The sequence below is a fragment of the Aythya fuligula genome, chromosome 12, assembly GCF_009819795.1.
Source record: "Aythya fuligula isolate bAytFul2 chromosome 12, bAytFul2.pri, whole genome shotgun sequence".
Taxonomy (NCBI): domain Eukaryota; kingdom Metazoa; phylum Chordata; class Aves; order Anseriformes; family Anatidae; genus Aythya; species Aythya fuligula.
This window is the reverse complement of record NC_045570.1, coordinates 21,123,905-21,146,905: the sequence shown is the minus strand read 5'-3', so window position 1 is coordinate 21,146,905 and position 23,001 is coordinate 21,123,905. Positions and strand designations below refer to the sequence as shown.

Here is a 23,001-nt window from a genome sequence, read left to right as displayed (position 1 = left end):
TGCAGTATAGAAAACAAAGGTGCATACTGGCATATGCTGTAGCAGGACCAGGCACGATGGCATTTTCCATCTGAGACAGACAGCCTGTTGCTGAGACAGGACACTAGAATCAGTTCTTGGGATATCTTTGCAAATGCAGAGTGGCCCTGGTGAGAGGCAACTTGAAAAGGTATCATCAAGTAAACAGAGAAGTCTGCCAACTGAAAGCAGGTCTGCCAGAGAACATCAATTAGCTCTGTCACGAGTTGCAATTCAGATGCAAGCGTATCCTTGGGATGCCACAGATGCAGCAGGGGTGAAATAATCCTTGAATCAACTTTTCTAGGTCTAGTGTACTGAATAGTACCTTCTACTGATAGTATTTGCTATACATTGTATACTTTCCAGCCTGCCATCAGGTACAAGGGAAAAGAGCATCCAATATGTGGAATTAGGCCATCCAAAGGACTAGGCCAAATTTCATTGTTATGTAGTATTGTTAAGAAATATCCTATTAAAACACAAATTAGATTTATCCTACAACTACGCTGTTTTTGGTTGGGAAGGTATTTTCAGACAGTTCCCAGCTCATAGCTCAAAAACAACCCACCACCCCATCAGGATTTGTCCTGGAGGTCACTATAAGGGCGTTACATAAAGATGCTCCAGATTCTGTCACCACTACTACCAGGCACATTACATTTTCCCTGGAAACAGTTCAGAATTACTGAAAACTTGTGATGGCATTGCATAAACTGAATTTAATATCAAAAGGAAAGATATAATGAACAATGCATTCAGTACATTAGTCCTTTTCATGTTCTATTTGATAAATCCTCTATTTTCCATTTCCTTGAAAGTGCATCAGAATTTTAAGTCTGTGCTAGCATAACATAGATATGCAACATTGCTTTATTTCAGATTTTGCTAGAAAAATGAATTCAGGAATTAAAGATAAAACACCCGATGCCTATTTGCTCTCAAGTAAACATGCTTAACTAAAGGGCCAAGTATCCTATTACTGGTCACTCTGAAGGGAACATCCACTTGTGCTAAAGATGCATCAGGTTAAGCTGTGTCTCTGGGTAGTGTGATAACATCCATACCCACCTGTGTTGGATGGAGTGAAGCCTGGTAAGGATGGGCTGTTGAGGCCTGGGAGCAAGACTGGAGGGATGCCCTGTAGTGCTGGGTACGCAGCAGGAAGGTTAAGAGCTTGCAGAGGGGTGTTATCAAACATGCCCTGCTGTTGAGCTGCCAGACCAAGAACCTCATTGGCTTTTTTGATCCGGTCCAGCTCCTGCTGAGCCATCAACTGACGTACAGTAGCAGGGTCAAAATACTCCTTTTCCTTATCCAACTGGCTTCCAATGGTTTCTTTAACTTTGGAGATATGCTGTTGAGAGAAGATATGGTCACGTACAGACAGTCGAGCGCTGTACTTGATGCCACACAAAGTGCACTCTGTTTTGGGTCCCTCATAACTTGTTTGGTTTATACCAAAATGCTTGGCCATGCTGAGTTTGGACTTCTTCTCCTTTGCCCGAGCATTTTGGAACCAGACCTGAACAACTCTCTTTGGCAGTCCAATGTCATTGCCCAAGACCTCACACTCCAGCATGGTAGGTGTCCTGTAGTCATTAAAGCACGACTTAAGAACTTTTAGCTGGAGATTAGTCATCTGAGTGCGAAAGCGTTTCTGTCCGGGCCGATCCCCACTCTCCCCAGACTTGCTGGCTGAACCACTTGCACCAGGGCTGGGTGAGCAGGGATCTGCAAGGCTGGATGTTTCACTATAGTCCACAGTACCTTCATTATCGTACTCTTTGCTGTAAAAGCTGGGAGCTGGGCTGACCAGGCCAGAAGACAGACGATCTTCATATTCAGACATTGCTATCATGGCAGCTTTTGTGAGACCTTCACTGGGTCCTGATGCAGATTTGGTTTCAGTTGCAATCCCTGTTGCGCTATCGTTGTCTGCATTCCCTTCATCTCCTGTTGTAGTGTCTGTGATTGCAGTGTTGACAGAAGAGCAGTCATCATTGTCCAGCTTTGTCTGGTCAAAGCTCAGGTTGACCGAGGACATGGAGGGACTCTCAAAGTCTTCTATCCCTTCCACCTTGATGGAGGATGGACTCAGCAGAGTCCGAGGTGACAGTTCCATGCTCTTGTTCACTGGGGAGAGAGGAACACTCTGACCATCACTACTAGTTGGTGGCATGTGGGAAAAGCTTGCTCCATCAAAGATGTCTCCCTTCATCTGGAGTCCCCCATCGCAATCTAAGAGCATAGCAGACAACGTCAAGTTGTATCCGGCTCTCTTGGCCTCATGCCAGTGGCGGGATCGGATGTGAGCTTCCAGAGCTGTCTTTGCTTTAAAGAGAGCCCGGCAGAATGGACAACGTCTATGGGCTTGGGCAGGCCCTACAGCTCTGAACTGTCCCTTCCTTTCCCGCGCACGGGTGTTCTGAAACCAAACTTGCACAACACGTTTCTTCAAGCCCACTTCATGTGCAATGTGATCCAACATTTTCCGTGTTGGGTTGGAGTCTAGCAAGTATTTCTGATAAAGAATTTCCAGCTGCTCTGGGGTAATTGTTGTCCTTAGACGTTTATCCCTTTGAGGTTCTTCTCCTCCAGTCCCACTGTCATTTTCTCCAGGGCTTGCGCTGGCCTTTTCCTCCAGCTTTCTCTTCAGTGTGTTCATTGTGGATGTTGGAGTTGATGGAGAAGTAGCGGAGCTTGCTGGAATCTGTGGTAATGTACCCGATAGCAGCTGGCTCGCAAGTAGTGGATTACTGGGATCAAAAAGCATGAAAGGCATATCCAGCGTTCTGTCCAGGAACGGGGGGTGAATAAACTGGTTTTGTGCACTCAGAAAATGAAGCTGCTGATGCTCCTGCCAATGCTCAAAGGAAGGAAATGCCAGCTTACACTGGTCACACTGGTATGGGATTAGCTGAGGAGGTAGGTTTGCCAGCTGTTGAGGGGTGGATGTGTGGATGGGTTTGAGGGAGAGATGTGACAGCTGAGATGGACTTGGGCTTGACTGTGACAAAGAACACTGAGGGGGCTGAGGAGGGGGAGGTGGCTGTTGTAATGAAGAGGGGGAGGATAACTGTGAAATCTTTTGGTGTGCTGAATTTGTCTTTTGTTCTCCTTGGTCCTGTTGCTGCTGAGACTCTTGCTTTGGTTGCACTTGCTTCTCTTGAGTTTGGTTTTGCTGTGTACTTGGAGGTTCAGACTGCTTTGGTTTCTCATCTGTAGCTTCTACTTTAGAGCTATAGGTGGAGGAATCGTCTGCCTCTGCTGTGAGCTGCAGAAAAGCTGAGGAGGTTGCATTAGCTGAAGATGTAGGTGTGCTGTAAGCTTGTGAGGGCATTGGTGTGCTGCAGGAGGAACTGGTTGGAGTCAAGAGCTCCATTGCATCCATAGAGTCTTCATTCTGGCTATCATCCTGTCCGTCTTCATCCTCATCTTTGTAACAAAGCTTTTTCTGGTGTTTAATGAGATCAAAAATGCGCTGAAAAACTAGGCTGCACTTTTTACATTGGTAGTTCAAGTTGCTTGTTCTAATGTATCTGTCATTTGTGAGCTCCCGCCGTTCTCCATCTTTGCCTTCTCCCTGATTCTCATAGTTTTTCCTAGCTTTTTGACGGGCATTCTGGAACCACACCACTATGACACGTGTTGGCAGGTTCAGCAAGTTAGAAAGCTGCTCAAATTCATCATCCTTTGGATAAGCATTGGCATCAAAGAAGTCCTGCAGGACTCTGAGTTGGTAGTCAGTAAAGCGTGTCCGGGAGGATCGCTTGCTTCCCCAGTACTCCTGCTTTTGAGGTTCTGGAGAAGGAGGCCGTGAGTCTATCTTCAGCTCTTCCAGGCTGGTAATGGGAGGATTACTGAAATTGTATGGGGAATCCTTGTTGCGCTGGCGTTCTTTGAAAAGAGTGTTTCTAAACCAGTGCTTGATCACTTTCTGGGGTAACCCAGATTTGTCCGCCATCTCTTTGATCTGTTCCTCACTTGGGGAATTGTTAATATCAAAATACTGCCGAAGAACTCTGAGTTGGTCATCAGTGATTCGTGTCCGTGGCCTCTTGTTCTGCTGCTGCTGGAGAAGGCTGGGGTTGAGCTGATGCTGGTATAACTGGGCCAAGTCTGCAGGCAGAGGGTCTACAGGACCAAGCTGGGGCGGCAGCTGAGCAGGTAATGTTTGTAGTGGCATGGTTTGCATCATAAGTGGTGAAAAGATGGGGAGCTCCATTGGCATGGAGAGCTGAGTGAGTGGCACAGATGGCTGGGCTGGTGCAATCGTAGGAGAGGTAATTGGTGGGGCAGAAGTAGGAATGGTAGGAGTAGAAGCTGGCTGAGGAGGTGCTGGAGGGAGTGGAGGTGGGGGCGGTGGAGGTGGTGGTGGTGGCTCTGGGGTCTGAGGCCGCAGCGGGTACAGTTTGTCATAGTGTTCTCTGTACTGTTTGGCAAATCTCTCTAACTGCTTAAAGGGAAAGTAATGTTGGTGAACATGCTCTTGGTGGCTCTTCAGGATGAGGATATTTGAAAAGAACTTGCCACATGTATCACACTCTAGCTTTTCCAAGTTCTCACCTTGCTCTGTCTTCCCATTTTTCTTCTGCACCTTCTGCTTGTTTTCGTTATACTGAATTACAAGCTCAAAGCCAAAATTTTCTAGCAAGGCTTTTGTAGCATTCCCTCTTGCATCAGATGCAATACGTGGAGGCAGTAAAGAGGGCTCCGAATTGCTGCCTGGTACAAAGTCCTTCTTGTCTTTGGGCTTTAAGTTATCAGGCAAAGACTCCTTAGATGCTGCATTATTGTCTCCCCTCTCTGCACTTTCCTTTTCCCGTGGGGTTTCTTTTTCTTTCTCCTTCACTACAGATTTATTCTTCTTCTCTGGGTGCTGGCTCTGCTGTATAAGGACATGAGGTTGTGACAAGGACAGCTGACCTTGCTGCTGTTGTAAGAGCTGTGGATGGCTCTGCTGAGGGAGCTGAACTTGGGCCTTCAGGTCCTCCAGCAAACTCGGACCTGTGCCAGTCAGTGTTAGAGCACCACTGGTGACAGGCAAGCTAACTTCTGGATTGAGCTGGAACTCGGCACTGGGGATGTAGAAAGGAAACAAAAGATGCTGCTGTTGTTGAAGCTGCAGAAGGGTCTCAGTGGTCATTGGAAAGTGCGGCAAAAGTGCTGGGTTGAATAGCTGAGATTGCAGGAGAGCAGCTTGTTGCTGCAGTTCTTGTTGCAGGTGGGCCTGGACTTGAGCCTGGGCCTGTGCCAAGGTCTGAGCTTGTTGCTGCTGCTGTTGCTGCTGCTGCTGCTGCTGCTGCTGTTGCTGTTGCTGCTGCTGCTGCTGCTGCTGCCTGGATGCAATCATGTCTGCCAGCTTCTTTCGGTTTACCTCTTTGGGCTCAGAAGGGGAGGAGATATTAGTGCTAACAGGGTTACCTATGGGAGCAATTCCCAAGCTGTCGCTGGATACCTGGTTGAGCAGGCTGGGAATGGGAGTTGTGCCCGAATTACTTGTGTTGGTAGTTGTGAAAGTATTATTGTTGCTAGTGCTCACTGGGCTTGGTGTGGATGAACCCAAAGAGAGACTGCTGCTGCTGCTATTGCCAGCTCCGTTACTACTGCCACTGCCCCCAGCTGCCTCTAGCTTGGCAGCGCGAGCCTTGGTTTGGTGCAGGACAGACCTCATGTGGATCTCCAAGGTAGAGCTCTGGCTGTAGGCCACGTTACAGGTGTTACACTTAAAGGGTTTGTTGTCTGGGCTGCTAGTAGGTTCAGGCTGCCCAGTAGCAGACTCTTGGAGGGCTCTTTTCAGTTTATGCAGATGAGAAACTGAATTGTAATGGACCAGGAGAATGTTCTTTTGCGTGAAAGATTCCTTGCAGACTGTGCATTTGTAAGGGCGAGATGGATCTAAGAATTTCTCCATAGTGAAGTTAGGGCCCTTCCTGAAGGGTAAGGCTCGTTTTGGTTCTGAGCCAGAGTCCTCTTGTACCGACCCCGAATCACTACCTGTTGGGCTCTGCTTATCTTCCAAGTCGCTCTCTTCCTCCTTATCTTCCTCAACTATTATAGTGTGGTCTTCTGCTAGCGAAGGATCGCCCATAGCAAGAAGGTCCCCGTTGACCAGAAGACCACCATACAGCTGCTGAATGTCAGCCTCACTCAGCTCCAGATGGCTGGTTTCCAAGTGCTTCTTCAAGGCCTGGAAGGTTCGGAAGCTGCGCTGGCAGAGGCAGCACATGGTGGCCGCTCGGATAACATGGTACTGCGAGTGGAGCTGCAGCTTCTCGATGGTTTTGAATGCCAGGCTGCACTGGTTGCAACGGTACTTGTAGACGTGGCGATCAGACACTGGCAGCTGCGGCCGCTTTGCATGAACTTCATTGAAATGTGTCTGCAGGGCTGCTGAGCTCTTGAACACCTGGTTGCACCCCTTCTTCCAGCAGAGGAAACCGGAGTCGTCCCGAGCAGAGCTCTGATCAGCTGCAACAGGTTTGGGATCGCTGCTGTGCTCAGCACCTTCTGATGGCAAAACACTCTTTCCTGAGTCCTCAGAGATCTCTGTGAAAACAAAATCACAACAAAACTGGAAATTACACCAGTGCACAAGGGCTGATCAACACCAATTTTTGCCCCAACTAGGTCAGTTTTTTCTCTCTGCAAGACAAATAGGTATTTCCAACATTTCTCCTCTACCTTCACTCATTTATTTTAATACCAGCCCATTAACCCTCATCATGGCCCATTACATAAACCTACACAATTTACTTTCTTGTTCACTTTGAGTATTTGAGAATCATTCACACATACACATTCCCTTACTACATTTCTCACCTTTAATTCTCCCTTTTAAGCAAAGGCTGTCCAGCCACCTATCTGTCTTTGCTGTTTTTCTTTGATATCCTGCCTAATTTCCAGCAAGATTTCTCCAAATGAACGTAATATTTGAGTCTTGGTCCCAACAAAGCTAAAAACAGGAATGAAATTCAGGTCCTGCTAGCAGCAGCTCAAAGGAAGTTGTTTGAGGGAGGAAGGGAGAAGAAAGAACAAGCACTCAGTGCACTGCCACTTTTCTGGGGCCTAACAGCACAGTTCTGCCAGAAGAGTGTGGTAAGGGTGGAGGCCAAAGAGGGGATCCCAGTGTCCAGTAAAGCACTACCTTTCCTGCCTATGCCAGTGCTGTCCCACCAGCATCACTACCTAGGGGCTGTCTGCCTGAAAGGAAGCAATGGTTGTCTTTGTTACCACATTCCCTACAGACTTTCCAGGAGGGCACGGAAGGAAGACCAACATTGTTTCCCTGCTGAGTTTAAGATCAGACTCTTCTGCTCGTGCAGAATGACGTTCTTGGGATGTTCTCACATCACACTACAAAGCCAGGACTAAATAGCCATTGATTTACATCCATGCCTTCATAACACAGCATGGCAATGAACAAGGCAGAGGAGGTTTGGGCTGGATAAGCACTGCAGCAACTGAAACCTCCCCAGTGTACGTACTTGAGCTATGATGGCAGCAAAGGTGTTAGTACAGTCTGTGGCCAGCAGCAGCAACCCTTGTGGTTTCTCTACCAATTCTCTAAGCCCTCTTACCACGTCTCTTTTTTGCTGCTCCCATCTGGTCTTCTCCTTTGCAAGGAGAATTTCCACAATTTCCATGTGAATTGCAATGGTGTGAGAGCTGTGCTCATCAGCTCTGAACTGCGCTGCTCTGCCCCCCTGCAGGGACACCAGGGGCACTGTTTGTGGTGCAGGTAAGGGAAGACTGCTTTGCCATGTGCTGGCCAACTGTGGTCCTCAGGACATAGCTGGGTATGTGGAGATTGCCCATGAGATGTCCCTAGACGCAGTCCCCAGCCAGGTGACAGGAGCTGGGGGACTGGTGGGACCTCACTGACCCGCACTCACCAGGCTGCTTCCCCAGCTCCTCGGTGGTGGAGTTCCCATCTTTCTCTGGAGTGGCTGCTGGCAGAAACATGCTGCTGGGCATCATCACCTCAGGTGTTGTCACCTGGAGACAGGGAAGTAGGGATGTAGGGAAAAGAAAAGCACAAGGAAATATTTTTAACATCTTCAGTAGCAAAATTAGACACCAGTATTGTAAAGTCAGAGGCGTCACTTTTCATAGCTCACTGAAGACTCATGTTTATTAGACAAAGCTCACATCAGTCAAAAGTGTTTCTACAGTTACATTCTGGACATAATTAGCAGTGCACACTTGAAGAATAATCTTATTATTAATATTTTTCCTTTATGTAGAATTCAGACTTTGATCACTGACAATGTTTTGTCATGGGCTGTGAAACTTCTTGTGCAACCAATTAGGTAGATAAGTTGAAAGGCCCACCTTAAGCTGCTGAAAACATAATAAGGCCCCTAATTAAATCATACCTCGTAAAGTACACTGTAATCTTGAACTAGGGAGCATTGCAGCACTGTTTTCAAAGTGTATCGATGCAGGAAAAGGAGGGGCATGAGAAAGAAAAGTACAAATAAGGAGAGAGGTGACAAAGGAAAGGATGAATAAGGAAAGACTAAAAAGACAGCAAATTGTCTGTGAAATGAAAAGCTATTGGTAACCCTTTCCTTGCTCTGACTGCTGCGTTTCCTTCGCCTCTCTTCAAGTGTTTGTCTAGAACCTGCACCATCATTACCACTGCAGTACTTGAGTACCAACATTTTTGAAGAGCTGGAGATTTTGTGTGCTTCAGCTAGAGATGCTCCTTGAAAGAGTCAAATGCTTACACTCATCTTTTTCTGGAAAACCACGTTTCTTTGAGTTTATCCAGTCATACACACCAAGTACAAACCACCTAGCTAGCAGGCTGTGTGTGGCTGTTATCAGATGTGGGACAAGGAACGCCCTTTTCACCTTCATGGTCAGTATCTCACAACAACTGAAAAGCTGCCCCACAGTCGTTGTCTCAGACAAACCCGTGTCACTGTGACCATTCGTGCTGTATTCAAGTGCATGGTGCCAGAACCGGTTATGTGCCTGTGGCAAGCAAAGGCACCTCCACAGCTCCACCTGCTCCCCTGCTGCTGGCGCTCAAGGAGCGTGCCCTCTCACCAGCGTGATGGCACTTGGAGAAACAGAAACCAACACTGACTTGCAATGCTTACAGTGCTTGTGCTCCCAACCTCTGACTGCTGGAAGAGTGACACAGAAACAAGCACTCCTAGACAGGTATGTTAAAACAAGCCTCTCTGTCCTTCTGCCAGACACTAAGAGGGCATCTGAACCGTGGATTTCAGAAGAGTGTGAGTGAGGCTGTTACCTGCACGCATGATAGCTTGCTTTCTGCAAAGTCAGGGACCACGACTCTGGCCAAACTGCATGAGCTATTAACAAATCCATGGTGAAGCTGCAGCTGAAACCCTGTAAGCCTCTGTGCAGGACATGAAACCTTCTTTATCGACACACATGTCAAATCCAAACTGACACAGACTAGACCTTGGTTTAAGTGAATGAAAGCAAAAGCAGCTCAGAAACAAAGGTTCACATGAGTGGCTGCAGACATCCAAACTGTACCAAAGGGAGATGCTGAGCTACCTTGGTTTACGTGGAGGGCAGGTGCACGTAGGTAAGCACCGAGTCCTACAGATGTCTGCAGGAGAGGCAGCTGACACTGATAAATCACGAGGAAGGAAGCTGAGCACAGCAAATTCGTTCCACCTTCTACTTTAACCAGGAGCATCTGACGGCTATGGGTGGTCAGGAGATGAGAAAGGTCACTGGTTCATTCACAGTGGTGGGGCTCTGAGGAGGGGGCCGGGCAGGGATGCTGAGGAGGAAAGGCATGAAGGAACTGTCCCTCTCAGCCTTGTCAGCAGGGAGAGTGCTTTCCTAGGATCTTTAGGAATTATGAAAAATAAATCACGAGAAATTAAAAAAAACCCCAACAGAGTAGAAAAAGAATAAAATTATCTAACACCTCAGCTGCACATCATTATAGAAAACTGTGGTCTTTTTATACGCATTACAGTAAGGCAGCCATCCCCACTACCAGACTCAGTACGACGGATCAGTAATTGTTTTCATACACTTTAATTAGAAAAACTCAGATGGCTATGAATAATAATGGAAAAGAGAGACTTTTGCACTTGAAAGGTTGAAGTCAATCAAGTGTGAATGACGGCAAAAAAGAAAAAAAAAAGACACCAATTCATCAGGCCTCTGTTGTCTCGCCGCGTCTTTAATCATAATTCCTGATTGGGATTCAAGAAGGCAGTAAGCAGCGGTTCTTTGTCTGCCTTCACCTTCCGTCAATTAACTCTCCCCGAAATATAATCATCAACCTCACATGCTCCTCTGCATCTTAATCTGGGTCTCCAAACCAATAAGTCCTGCCCTATATGTGTTTAAGTAATTACCTTTATCTACCTGCATCTCCACAGCCACAGTTCTCAACCTACTTCTACCCCCCCCCTCCACAAAACGAAAAAAAACCCTATGACTGTGGTACATTAAGTTGCTACAGACACAAAATCCCAAAAGGCAAAAAGAAAAAGGCTTGGAGAAAAGTATGGGAAACTAGAAATTCTGGGTATGGATATAGGGCAACAGCAGGCAGTCCAGACAGCCATACAGGGCTAGCCCTGTGAAGCACAACCTTGAAAATAGGGCAACTGATCTGGACCCTGCTTTCATTCTGTACCCATTCAGCACCACGCAAGTTTCTCCTGGAAGTGCTGCCCCTCTCTTCCATGCCACTTCCTGGGCAGGATGACTGTTTCTTCATCCTCACGGTCCACCAACCAAGCAGAGAGCAGAGACAAAGAACAGAGAAAATGGGCTGCTCATCTCAAATTGTTTTGCATTTATACTGAATTCCAGACTCCCAGCTTTGAACTATTTGCCCTTTTACACTGCAAACCTGTTGGAGTATACACCTTGTATATGCTTCCTTGTATCTGCAGAAAATGCCTCGCATATTGTTGCTGCTTTTAATATAAACAAATAACAGGAGTACTGAGGCAACAGGAAGGTTTAGGAGGGCATGGTCACCTGACAGATAAACGAGGAGTGGTGCTCTAAAACACAGCATTTTGTACTTCAGATGTATTTAAACGGCATTAACTGTTCTGGTGATAGAGAGGAACGTGTTTACCTTGAGCACTGTCTGTGTTAGCTCGTACAGTCGTTAAGTGCTCTCTACCTCTCTCTCACCTGAGCAGGCAATACCTGGGATGTAATCCTGGCACCCATCCTTGACTGCTCTAAGCCTGCATCTCTGGGCTTAAATTTCTCTTCAACACCAACTGTTTCACAACAGCAACAAGTCAGCCAATTTGAACTGTTACTAAAAAACCAATCCTACAAATGTAACTGAGACGAATGTGATTTGTCTTCTTCCTTTCCACCTGTACATACTCTTTTTGCTCCGTTTAATATTAAACTGTATTCCCTTCGCAGCTGCAGCCATGATATTCTGGTCCACAAGCCACCAGCAAAGCTTTTCAGCTTTCCCTCGCAGCCAGGTGTTATAATCCACGTCCACGCATGGCCCCGCAGTGCTCGTCCTGCACCGCCTGCTCGTGCAGCCCCCGTCTCGCCCAGGCCGAGCAGTGCGACCACACGGAATGCAAGCGGTCCCCTCGGACTGCATCACTCCTTCATCTTTCTGACCAAATGAAACTGAGGGATGGGGAAGGATCAGTGGCTCACCCTTATCTGCTCTTTCTGACAGCCCAGTGACTGGATACGGATATAATGATTGGGTCCTGTTTATCAGTACTTGGACAGCTGGAGGGGGTACCCCCAGGAAGGTGCGGAAGCCCTGACGCTGAGCAAGCATTTGCTCTGAGCGCTGCCTCTGACAGCAGCACAGAACCAAACAAGTCCCTGCCCCATTCGCCGCACCAGGGAACCCGTCCCCCCTCCCGAAACATCTCTCTGCAGCTTGCACTGGGCTTGGGAGTGCTGGCCCGAGGACTTTGCTGCAGAGAAGGCAGTTATCTGCCTCAGAGGGTGGATGGCTGCTGGAACAAACACCTGTGCCTCCAAGAACCCCACCCTTCAGATGAAATTCAGGTCCCTTTGAGAAGATAAAGTTCCTTGGGTGAAGAGATCTACCTACATGCTTGGAAACCCCAAATTGATGTCCTGTTCTTTAAATAATGAAGTCCAGTGACTTTTCACGAAAACAAAACAAAACATAAAAACAACAAGGACGGACACACTGTGTCTCCTTCCTCCTGGTCTCATGAACACCTTCAGCAGATGGCATATGCTCTGACACGTACCATCAGCAGAAGACCTACCTGTCACTGGTTTGGGGAACAAAATGCAAGTTCATTCCTCACAGGTGGCAACTGCCAGCAGTGACAAGCATGCCTCCTGCTATGACCGCATCTACGGTATTTTTAAGACAATGAACTGCAGAGCAGCTTAGCGGCACAGGCCTGAGGCTCAGAGCTGCATCACTCCTGCACTGGCCCCAGCAGCGTGACACAGGCATATTCTTGTCACGTCCAAAAAATTAATCTTTGGATGGCGTGAATAACCAGCTCCCTTTACACACTGGATCTGCCTTCTCTTACTTTCCTCAGGACAAAGTGAGACAATATGTGGACAGTCCATGTGGTTCCTCTGTAAATGGCCCAAGAGTGCTGAAATCGTGTGGCTTTGAAAAGAAAATCTCCAGAAGGGGTCTGAGGAGATACATTACTATCCCTATGTCCATGCAACCTAGGGGGAAATACACATGCGATGCAAGGTTCCCGAACCAGACAAAGGAGGTAATTTCCATTACAAAGAGAGAGAGAGGGTGCTGGAGTGAAAAGCTTCATTAGACTCAGAGAGGCAAAGCGATGGCAGTATACCAAGGTCACTTCTAATTTAGACCATCTAATTGGCAAACATGGCTCCAAATGGCTATCATCTCACAGGGCTCAGAATTAATGAAGCCCGATTATTTTCATTACCTTCATCCGAGATGGAGAATGAGACACAGAGTGAGAGGGAAAGGGGGGAGTAAGAGGGGGCGAGAAGGAGGGAGAGAGAAAAATTGAATGACAGCAGAAGGGAGAGCAATAAGAAAAGACAATAGGAAAGAGGAAAAAATGTACAGATAGCACGAGGGAGAAGTGGGGATGGCAGGGATGGGAAAGAATTACTCTTAAAGCAAGGGAGAAAAGAAGAAGATGAAAAGGCAGCCGAGAAGACGCCTTAAACCGAGGAAGAGAAAACTGACAACAGAAATGATGAGAGAGGAATGTGCAGAACGATAAAGGAGGCAGGGGGAGGAGGGAGCGCTCCCGCCACCGGAGGCTCTTGGGAAGCCGTCCCTTCTCCCGGTTTGAGCCCATCAGTCTTGTCAATCGACTATGCAGGCGAACTGCACTTCACCCTCATTAAGGGGCTCTCTGCTGAAGCGGCGCGGGCCCAGGACTAGCGAAGAGGCTGCTACGTGGGAAGATGGCGATCGGACCTGTTCGGAGCGGCTGCAACGCCACATAAACAAACTTGGCCACGTTTGTTCGCCAGCCCTGTGAATCGGCAGCAGCAGGAGATGGGGAGGGACAGGCGAGAGCAGCCTGCAGCACGGTGCCAAGCAGCAGCCCCTGCCCCACCAGGGCCTTCCCTGGCCCCCTGCCTCGTGGGGGATCGCTGGAGCCCTGCCGGGCCCTGCCCCAGTGGCAGGGCTGGCGGGAGGACCCCGAGCTGCGGCTGCTCCCCATGGGACAGCCATCGGGGCTGCTTGTTGATATGAAAAGGAAGGGGCACGAACCACACAGATATGAGATGCTGAGCATAAGCAAGCAGCCGTTTCCATGGCAACAGACATATTAGACACTGCAGGTTCCTGAAAGGCGTCTGATAAGGTATTATTAACTGGAGCCTCCTCCAAATGCCGAGTGCAAAGACACTGTGTCGAAAGGGACCTGGCTCCCATTTACTGGGCTCCAATTCACTCTCAGTGGCACCAAGACCCAATTCCCATGTCAGGCTGAGACAAGAATCTAGAATACGCAAAATTAGGAACGTTTGATGCCGCCACATTCTGCACAAGCTGTACTGATCTCACCAAATATTTGTCATGTAATACAAAGAAGAGCCATCTTCTTGCCCCACACACAACTTGATTTGAGGCAGGAGAGGCAGTCTTCCTACCCCGACATAACTTTGGGTACCAAAGCAAACAGCTACCCAGGGCCGAGGGCAGTGGCAAGATGGAATAAAAAAGGAACAAGCGAGATGGTGAGCTCCACGGATAAGCCAAACTCCACATTTCTCAATAGATGTTCTGCATGCTGCAGCAGCAGCAGGAGGTCCCACTCCAGCACAGAAGATGCAATGACCTAAGAAAACTGTCCTTCATACTATAGCAGTTGTTTTGGTCATGTCCTCTGGGAGGTGCCCCTAAGCTCCTGAACAAGTGACTTCCGTCAGTCTCTCTGTACCCTGGAGGACATACATCTGTGTAGGTGAAGTGGTTGCACTAGTTCAACCACACCAGTTTCTGGACTGTGAGCTCTGCAGACAGCCTGACTCAAACAAACCATCTGCATACCAGTACAGTGCATACCCTTAAGCAAACTGGTTGCGTGTGCTGGCATGGGAAAGGGGATCAGCTTCTTTTTACTGCTTTTATAAGGTCAGAATGCCTTCCATCAATTTAGTAAGAAGCTAACAAGATTTGATCGAATTCTCAGAAGCTACTTGCACACTTAAGCACCATCAGTTAAAACAGAGGTAGGTCTCAGAGGCCCGGGCCTTTGTGACAGGACAGTTACTTAACCTAGATGCACGTAGTCGGCCAGCAGAGCAGAGCTTCACCCGTACTCGAGCCTATGAGTATGGCCAGCTTTTAAGTGTTAGTGAGCTGCTGTTGCTCTTTTCTCCTAAAATCTCTTTATATTTTGTTATTCAGAGAGTGATGGGATCTGTCAGCTTGGCTGGATTTTTACATGTTTTCAGCTGTTGTGCCTACTTGGGTACACAAAGCTCTTCCTGGCAGTTGCAAGTGCTTGGTCAGACAGTGGTCACTGCAACCTTTGGCATGCATCTTTGGCTGCATTTTCGGCTCCTGCAGAGCACGACAGGCCAAAGACAAAGGGAAGAAAAATGAAAGGACAGGTAACTCATAAAGCAAAGAGGGAAGATGAAAAGCACAAAGGTGTTTAAGAAGGAGACACAAGAGGACTGGAAGGGTGATAGAAAGAGAAGAGCAAAGAACAGTAACAGAAAAGCTGGGTAACACTGCATGTGCTTGCTCAGACGATGCTACAGAAGGGGAGCTGACAAGAAAATGAGTAGTGTGACAAACATATTATTGTCCTCCATGATCAGGAATCAGCAAAGAAGGGAAAAACAGGCAGAAATGGGGTTCAGGAAAAAAATAATCACAAAGAGGAAGAACTGTCAGGAATTAAAATAAACACTTCTTATACTTGGCAACAAGTTCTTAAATGCAGACACAACCTTGCCTTGAAGATTATAACAACAACAACAAAAAAGTGTAGAAAACTGACAATACATCTGATTTGTGAATTTAGAAGGGTTTTTGAAAATGTGCCTTATTAATTCTACCTGTATCTTAGACTGACACTAACAAATGGAAAGGCACACTCATGTGAAACCCATGAAAAAGGAATTCATGAAAGAGACATTTTGGGACTCAAAATATTATTTACTGGAGCAAGCACATCAGTGCTGGAGAATGTGGTAAGCCTTTTATGAGCACATCTGTGTCGTGATGGTATTTACAGGTCCTACAGAAGAGGTTTGGCAATTATTCATACTATCCCATGTGTGCACCAGTACCTGAGAGAGATCCTCAGTCAGCAGTGCTGAGGTAAAACAAACCAGAGCACAAAACCAGTTCTCACAAATGGCAACTTGAACACTGCACTGCAGATTTACTACTGTTCACCAAGTACTAGCTCTTAAGCCAAATTTTGGTCTCTCAGAGACAGCAATGAAGAAGGATTCCCAAGCTAGATGCTAAAATAATGACACAGGGCAACAAAAGCTTCACGCAAACATGTTAGTGCTGAACCACAATGTGTTGTCTGAAGTTTCCGCTCCATGTCAGAAGCTGCACTAGCAGTAACAATCACAACCTCCCCCAGGCACAATGTTGTTTGACAAACTTCTAGAAGCGGAGTTGTTACAGATTTTGAGATCTATATGAAGACAGTTAACTTTATTCAGTGATCTTTCACTCCACACTTCGGTGGCGTAATGTCCTACTTCAGAGAATTTTAACTGCGTATTCTTAAATTTTAATTTAAAACCAGGTATTTCAAAACATTTTAAAGATGGCACTTGAAACAGTAGCTGTAATATTCAACAATACCCCAAGGTTTCACCTTCCTTAGGTCAGCATTGATGCATCCCTTGCTTGTTACCCTGAAAGAAGTGACTTGTTACAGAACAAAAGCATTGCCATTTTGGATGGAGTGATTTCTCACTGGAATAACAGATTCAGTCTATCTCATGTGACCGTAACAATGATCCTCATTAAGTGAACAAAGTGCAGAACATGGGCTGCACAACAGGACTATCTCCCCAGCACAATGTGAAAGTGCCAAGGGAAGCTACTCTATTGGTTCTTAAAATCATATTTTAAGCAGAAACCTGATACCTAATTTCCTGTAATGTTACCTTAATCACCCTGGCTGTCCTCAGAAGTGCTAATCAACAAATGAGCACCTTCTTTCTCTGCAACTGGACCAGCACAGCACATCAGCTGCTGCATCTCCCAGAAGCTTCTGTGCAAAATGCAGTCCCATGCAACGATGTCAGTAGCTAAAGGAAATCATGTTTATTTCAATCTCTTCACAAGGAAATTACTCAGCACTCCATTATTGCCAGTTTCCACAGTGCTCACGCACAGACAAGCTAAACTCTGGAGATGAAATGTGCAGGGATGGGAAAAAAATAAATGACAGAGTGCAGACAGATGAGGGAGCTGCCCACAGCGGCCCACTACAGCGAACTTAGCCTGCGCAGGTCAGGCCATGCCTTCACTCCTCATATTTCCTAGGAAGGCAGCAGACACGCTTCACTACGCAGCGACTTACCGTCATGATGAGCTTCTCAACGCAGTCAGGGGACACACTGTGCAGATGAGTGAGGTGCAGCTGCAGATGGATCTTGTTGTTCAGCATGTCCTGGCAGAGCGGGCAGCGGAGCATGGGCTGCACTGAGTGCTGGGTCATGGCGTGCACCCGCAGCCGATTCACATCGGTGTTACTGTACTTGCAGTATGGGCACTGGTACATCTGCAGAACAAGACAAGGAATTGTGCAATTGTTACGGCAGCTGCTTTCCTCCTCCCATTAGAGTTCAAGAATTTGATGCCTTCTCCTACAGCCAGTTACCACCTTTCACCCTCCTTCTTTTCTTTTATTCTTTGCTTTTGGCACATACAAAACAAATCGCCTACTTGTAGATGCACAAAAAGCTGTGTTCTTGCTTCTTACCTGCTCTGATTTGGTCTCCTCTGAAGTTTTTGACCATTTAAAGGAGAGAGGTGACTCAGAGCTGCTGGGAAATGATATTCGTTTAGAGGATGCTGGAGGCTCCGTCAGCTCCTTCTCTGCCTGGCTGGCTGGTGCTGCAACAAAAAGAGATTTACATCAGGACATCCCCAAAGAGGCTTAAGTTGGATGAAGACAGCATTTCCACTTACACTGCTTCTGTTTCTTGAAACACATGCCACAGAGCTGGGGGAAAACGAGTATGTGCACTAACTTATATCCTACAAAGCTTGCCTGGACAAAAAAAATTCCTTCTTGATTATCTTCCACAGAAAGGGAACTGTGTAATTTACAGCTAGAAGCAGAGAAATCACAGCTACTTATGTGGGTTGCTTACAGCCTGTTAGGCACAGAAGAGATTTTTCCCGTGTTTACATCTGACACACAAATGCTTGACCAGATGTGAAGGCTGATGTGTCATTTCCATGAACCGTCAGACAGATGAGACAAAGCAAAATTCACGCTCCTAGCTCTGAACACCTGAAGTTTTGCATATAAACAGTCTGGGGAGTGTTTGCTGTGGCTGTCGACACAATGGCCTTGCAGTCCATGGTGGACGTGGTGGCATGTTGTCCCAGAAGGACAGCACTGGCTAGCTCGGCCCATGCACTCGTCTGAAGGTACTCCCTAGCGAGCAGTCCCCGCGGCAGACTGCCAGCAGGACCCAGCCTGCAGCCAGGGCGGGCACAGGATCCGGACAACGACATGCTGCAACCAGCTGAGGAAAGGCCGCTGGATTTGAGCAAAACAAAAAGAGGCAAAGGAGCCCAGAAGTCAACATAAAAACACTTTGCAAGTTGAGGCACTCCGAGAACACACATCCCTGACCTTTACCCCTCCCCCGATCCCTGGTAGCCTGGAGTACATAAATTTGTGGGACATCTATTATTTAAAAACTGTAAGGACAAGTATATTATACACAGCCCCCGTCTCCTCCTCCCTGAACACACATTCATAACAGTACTTTAATCTGTCTCGAATCGACTTCAAACCCATTTCGCCCTTAATGGGAGTTATTCATTTTCACTTGAAAGGTAATATATGACAGCTGGATATTTAATATGATGGATTGGCTGCCGATTAACAAGGCACTGTAGCATTCTTAGACCAGTCCCCCCATACTCTTCTCCCTTTCTCTTATTCTCTTTGTGAACTCACTGGTATCTGCACCTTGTTTCAGAAGATGCAGCCTGAGTAAAATCCTGTTAAACTGCTTCCTTCCCAAAGATCCTTCCATTTTCTGACACAAGATTTATTTCAGAAGGTACCACATCACAGTAAGAAATACACATTCACATTTCTAACCTCCTCCCCTGCCAGACCTCACCTCTAAACATTCAGTCAAATAGAAGCAAACTAACTTCCAGGAAACAAAAGACAGGTACTGCACGTAGATAACAACATTGTTAGAGGGAGGCAGGGAGAGGAGGAGCTCTAGTAATACTCAATTTCTCCTAGAAGACTTGGCCATGCCAAAGCCTGCTTAGCAGTGATTTCCTTCCCTGGAGTTCTGTGGTGCCGCATGCTTGGTATTTCATCCCTGCCTTGTTACACAGCCACCATGCAGCCGCAAAATCTGGGCAATGTCTGAAACCAAAAGCACAGGACCCCGCTGTGCTGCCAATTCTGTTAAAAAGTCCAAACCTTGGGTTTCTTTGTGTAAAACAAGCCTGTGATGCCAGGACTTATGGATGCTGTAACGCAGATCCTACTCTGCTCTCTGTGCAGAATGATAGACTTCCATTCAGGTCAAATCTGCTGGCTGAGCCCAAAACCTTCAAGGGGCCGAGCACTGAAAAGTCACTGAAAATGTCTACAGGACCCAAACTGGCCTTCTTTGATTCCTACTAATAAAAATATCCTTGGAGTGTGAAAAACACAGCACCGCCCCAAACCCGTCAAGGAAGGCAGAGGCCATTGCCACAAGCCAGCTCCGTGTCTGGCCGTGGACCACCCTGCTTTACATGCCCTGCCTGAGCTCTGCATGATATGAGTGGCCCCAGTAAGGCGGTCTGCTGCTGCTGCTGCTGCTGCTGCTGCTGACCTTGTCCGCTCCTGGGGGGACCTCGAACAGGGACGCGCCAGCCCCCACCAGCCAGCTGGGTGTTGGGACCAGCACACGGAGACCCAGGGTCTGCCGGCACGCAGCCATGGGAGCTCTGCTCCTGCCCCACATCAGGCTGGTACTAGAGCACTTGTGTCTACTATGTGCTATGGGCATGTCTCTGTGAGCTTTTTATACGTCAAATGCCACTTCAAACCCTTGGGTGCCAACTGCTCTGCAGAAGTACCAACGAGTGCTGCAATGAGCCGTGCTAGCACCAACAGCTCTGCAGCAGTGGCAGGAGACACAAGGGAGGACAAGGGATGACAGGAGAAATCTCTGGTAACGTATATGGGTAACCTTTCCAAATAAAGGATGAAAACACTCCCAGTTTTGGAAATGGAGCGAGAACCACTAGAAAACTACAAAACTGCATTAAAAAAAATCTGACCTCCTAAGGCTCAAGCTTTGACAACTTACAAAACCTCTGGTGGCCCCATCAGTGCTAGGACCTGTGTAGTGCACAGCAAGGTACAAGGAGCTCAGGGAGCCCCTTGTCCTTATTCTGTGCCACCAGCTTCATTGTGCACCATTTCTAGCAACTCACTGATGTGATGTTTTCAGGTGCGGTCACTAAATTTAGTAACCCAACTGCAGACAATTACCCTGTAGTTGCTGAACACTACCTATAACCTCTAAAATCATGACTGTATTTTCCTATTTCCTTCCTGCTGGGAAACAGCCTGCTTAGAATTAGGGAAAAGTAAAAGGCAGTTAAAATTTACTTTTATTTTCTGTCTCCAAAGTGCCCACTTTTACTAAGTGCACTTCATCCATCCCATAACTTTAATCCTTCAAAATCAGAATTATAAATGATTGTCCAGCCCCCAGAAAAACTGTTTCGTTGTAGTGTTCTGAAAAACACATACTGAATATTCCTTCTAAGTATGATTTTTTGAGTTGACAGCTCAAATGGGAATTTTAACTCCGAGACCAAAGTTTACTGTTGATAAACAGCCAAATACACTAAGTGACACATTCAGTCCACATCACAGATCAGAGGAATTAAGAACTCTCTTCTATCTGGAGAAACGAGGACACGCTGCTCCCATCCGCTCTGCAGACGCGCTGCGGCTGCCTGCCAGCTCGCCGGCAGCTGTGTGGGGCCTTTGCACCCCTGCCTGCAGTGGACTGGATGGACCAAATGTCCCGGACTGAGGATGTCAAAAAGGCTTTGCCTCCAACCGCAGCTCAGCACTGGAGAAGGTGGAGCACGGTGTCTGTGCCCTAATTGTGTGAGATGAGGCTTACAGGTAAAGGCCTTGCAGCAAAGGAGGAATTTGTGCTTAAAGTACGATGCGTGACAATTTACCAACTAGTACTTTTATTATTTTGACTCTTTGAGTGGATTTAGCTCAGACTGGCTGACCTCAGAAGAAAATCTGCATTTCTCAACAAATGCACTTGAAAGCCAAGTGCAACAGGACAGTGCTGCTGCAAGCACGCTGCCCCACTGGGGCACTTCACGGAGCCTACTCTTCCCATGCTTCCTCAGGAACCTCTGCTTTTTAGCAGAGGAAGAGAAAACCTCCCAGGTGTTATTTCATAGATGAAATGGGATCCTTTCTTTTGCAAGGTCCAGAGGTAAAAATGTAAGTGTCCCAAAAAGCTGACTGCTCTCGATCCTGGTGGACAGGGAGTCACCACCCCCAACACCCAGCCATCAGATTCTTTCAGCTAAAGTACCACTGACAGCCCCTTCATCTAAACTTCCATCTCCCAACCCAGCAACATAATGGAGAAGCCAATTAAATGATTATTAATTCATGCTGCTTTCCGTAAGCCAGAGGTTCTCATCTCCCTGCATTCCGTAAACCAGCCTGCCACTTGCCCTAGAAATTTACAGTGGGGTTTCTGCTATCTCCATTGATTTAAAAAGCAACACCCTCCCCCACATCCAGCCTACTGAAAAATCTCCCCTCCTACTAAGTTCAGCAGCCAGTCTGGGAAAAAGTTTTCAACTGGACTGGGGAGCTGTGTTTTCACCGACTGATGGAAAATAAAATTCCATATTTGGTGGCGCCTCCCTCCCCAGAGCTCTCCCTGACGTTTTCTTGGAGCTCCTACTCAGCATCACGAGCCTCTGGGCCAGACAGACCTGCCTCCCGCGTCTGGACACCCCCGTGGCTGGAAATGCCACAGTGACAAGCATCGCCATGGCACAGGCCTCGCCGAGGCGCATCCTTAAAACGGGTCTTGCTTTCCTCTGGGAACTCTGAGAACAGAGAGGATTATTTTATCTGTTCTATGCTCGCATGGCCTTCACCTTCTTATCTGTGTAGAACGAGCGATGGGAAGGCCAGGCCCTGCGGTCCGGACCTATCTCCACAGCATGACGAGCGGCAGCTCAGGAGCCTGGAGTGAAGCTGCACCACGTTTCAGGCTCAGCCTTCCCCTCAGACAGCTGCTATCCAGCAGAAACACAACTGGCATTAATACGGCAAGAATAAATATGAGAAAGTAACTCCACCGAGAGACTCCAGTGACACAAAAGCTGTGAGAGCACAGCTCAGGCTTCCCAGAAACAGCATTTTGGTGTATAACACTGCTACAGTGCTGCCTGTTTGTTACTTCTTGTGTTAATAATATATGGTTGAATGTTTCTCTCTGAAACGCTGTCTGTTTACATTCTTTATTCCCTGAAGGTACCATTCGTTCTAATAAGATGTTGTAGCCATACTAACAGGACTCTATATTGCCTGTTGCTCTACAGTATTTTTTCAAATCTGTGTTTGATAAATAACGTGATTGTATGATAGACAGAAGTAAATACACAGAGATTTGCAAGCACACTTTTGTACCCAGACCTTTATTGTTGCCTTTCAGAAGTATGGCCCTGAAAATGGCCAAGTAATTTGTTTTTCTAATGCTGTGTCATACCTTGCAGCTTGCAGTAAGCTTGAACAACTGAATTATTATAAAATATTCATATGACAGTACCCAGGAGCCCAAGCCACCACAGAACTCCTCAGCACAAACATGGAGCACCCAGAAAACATGGTGCAAGGTGCCAAGCAGCACAAGCACACATGGAGGGGACGTGGAGACAACACCTTGTCTGCCATCCCGACCACCACAGACCTTCCCCACTGCCCTGCAGATCAGCAGAGAAGCTCTTGCTCCCCTTGGCATCACACCTGGAGGCTCCTGAAGGACCTGCTCTGTAAGCTGCTCTACAAGGTGCTAGCTTGTGAGGCGATGAAGAAGAGAAAGTGGTCTGCACCAGCTGGGTGAGAGAGAGTGGAGCACCGACACAAATAGCCAAGTTATGGATCAGTCCCAAAGGTTACAGGGAACCTGACTGTGACCCAGGGAGTGGGAATGCAACCACCAGCATCACTGCCATGCCAGCCCCTTGGGACAGGACTCAGGTGCCCACAGACACCCACATGGTAATGA

General features: G+C 47.3%; 1 protein-coding gene across 2 annotated transcripts in view; it reads right to left on the bottom strand.

Annotated features, from left to right (window-relative positions):
- ZFHX3 (zinc finger homeobox 3) overlaps positions 1–23,001 on the bottom strand; it is a 110,528-nt gene that overhangs the window by 5,468 nt on the left and 82,059 nt on the right. For both annotated transcript variants that reach the window (XM_032195411.1, XM_032195413.1), the window contains exons 5-8: positions 17,442–17,575; positions 17,040–17,240; positions 7,917–8,019; positions 1,090–6,570 (exon numbers count right to left, since the gene is read on the bottom strand). In XM_032195411.1, the coding sequence (XP_032051302.1) occupies positions 1,090–6,570; positions 7,917–8,019; positions 17,040–17,240; positions 17,442–17,575 (5,919 nt within the window). The remainder of the gene's footprint in view (positions 1–1,089; positions 6,571–7,916; positions 8,020–17,039; positions 17,241–17,441; positions 17,576–23,001) is intronic.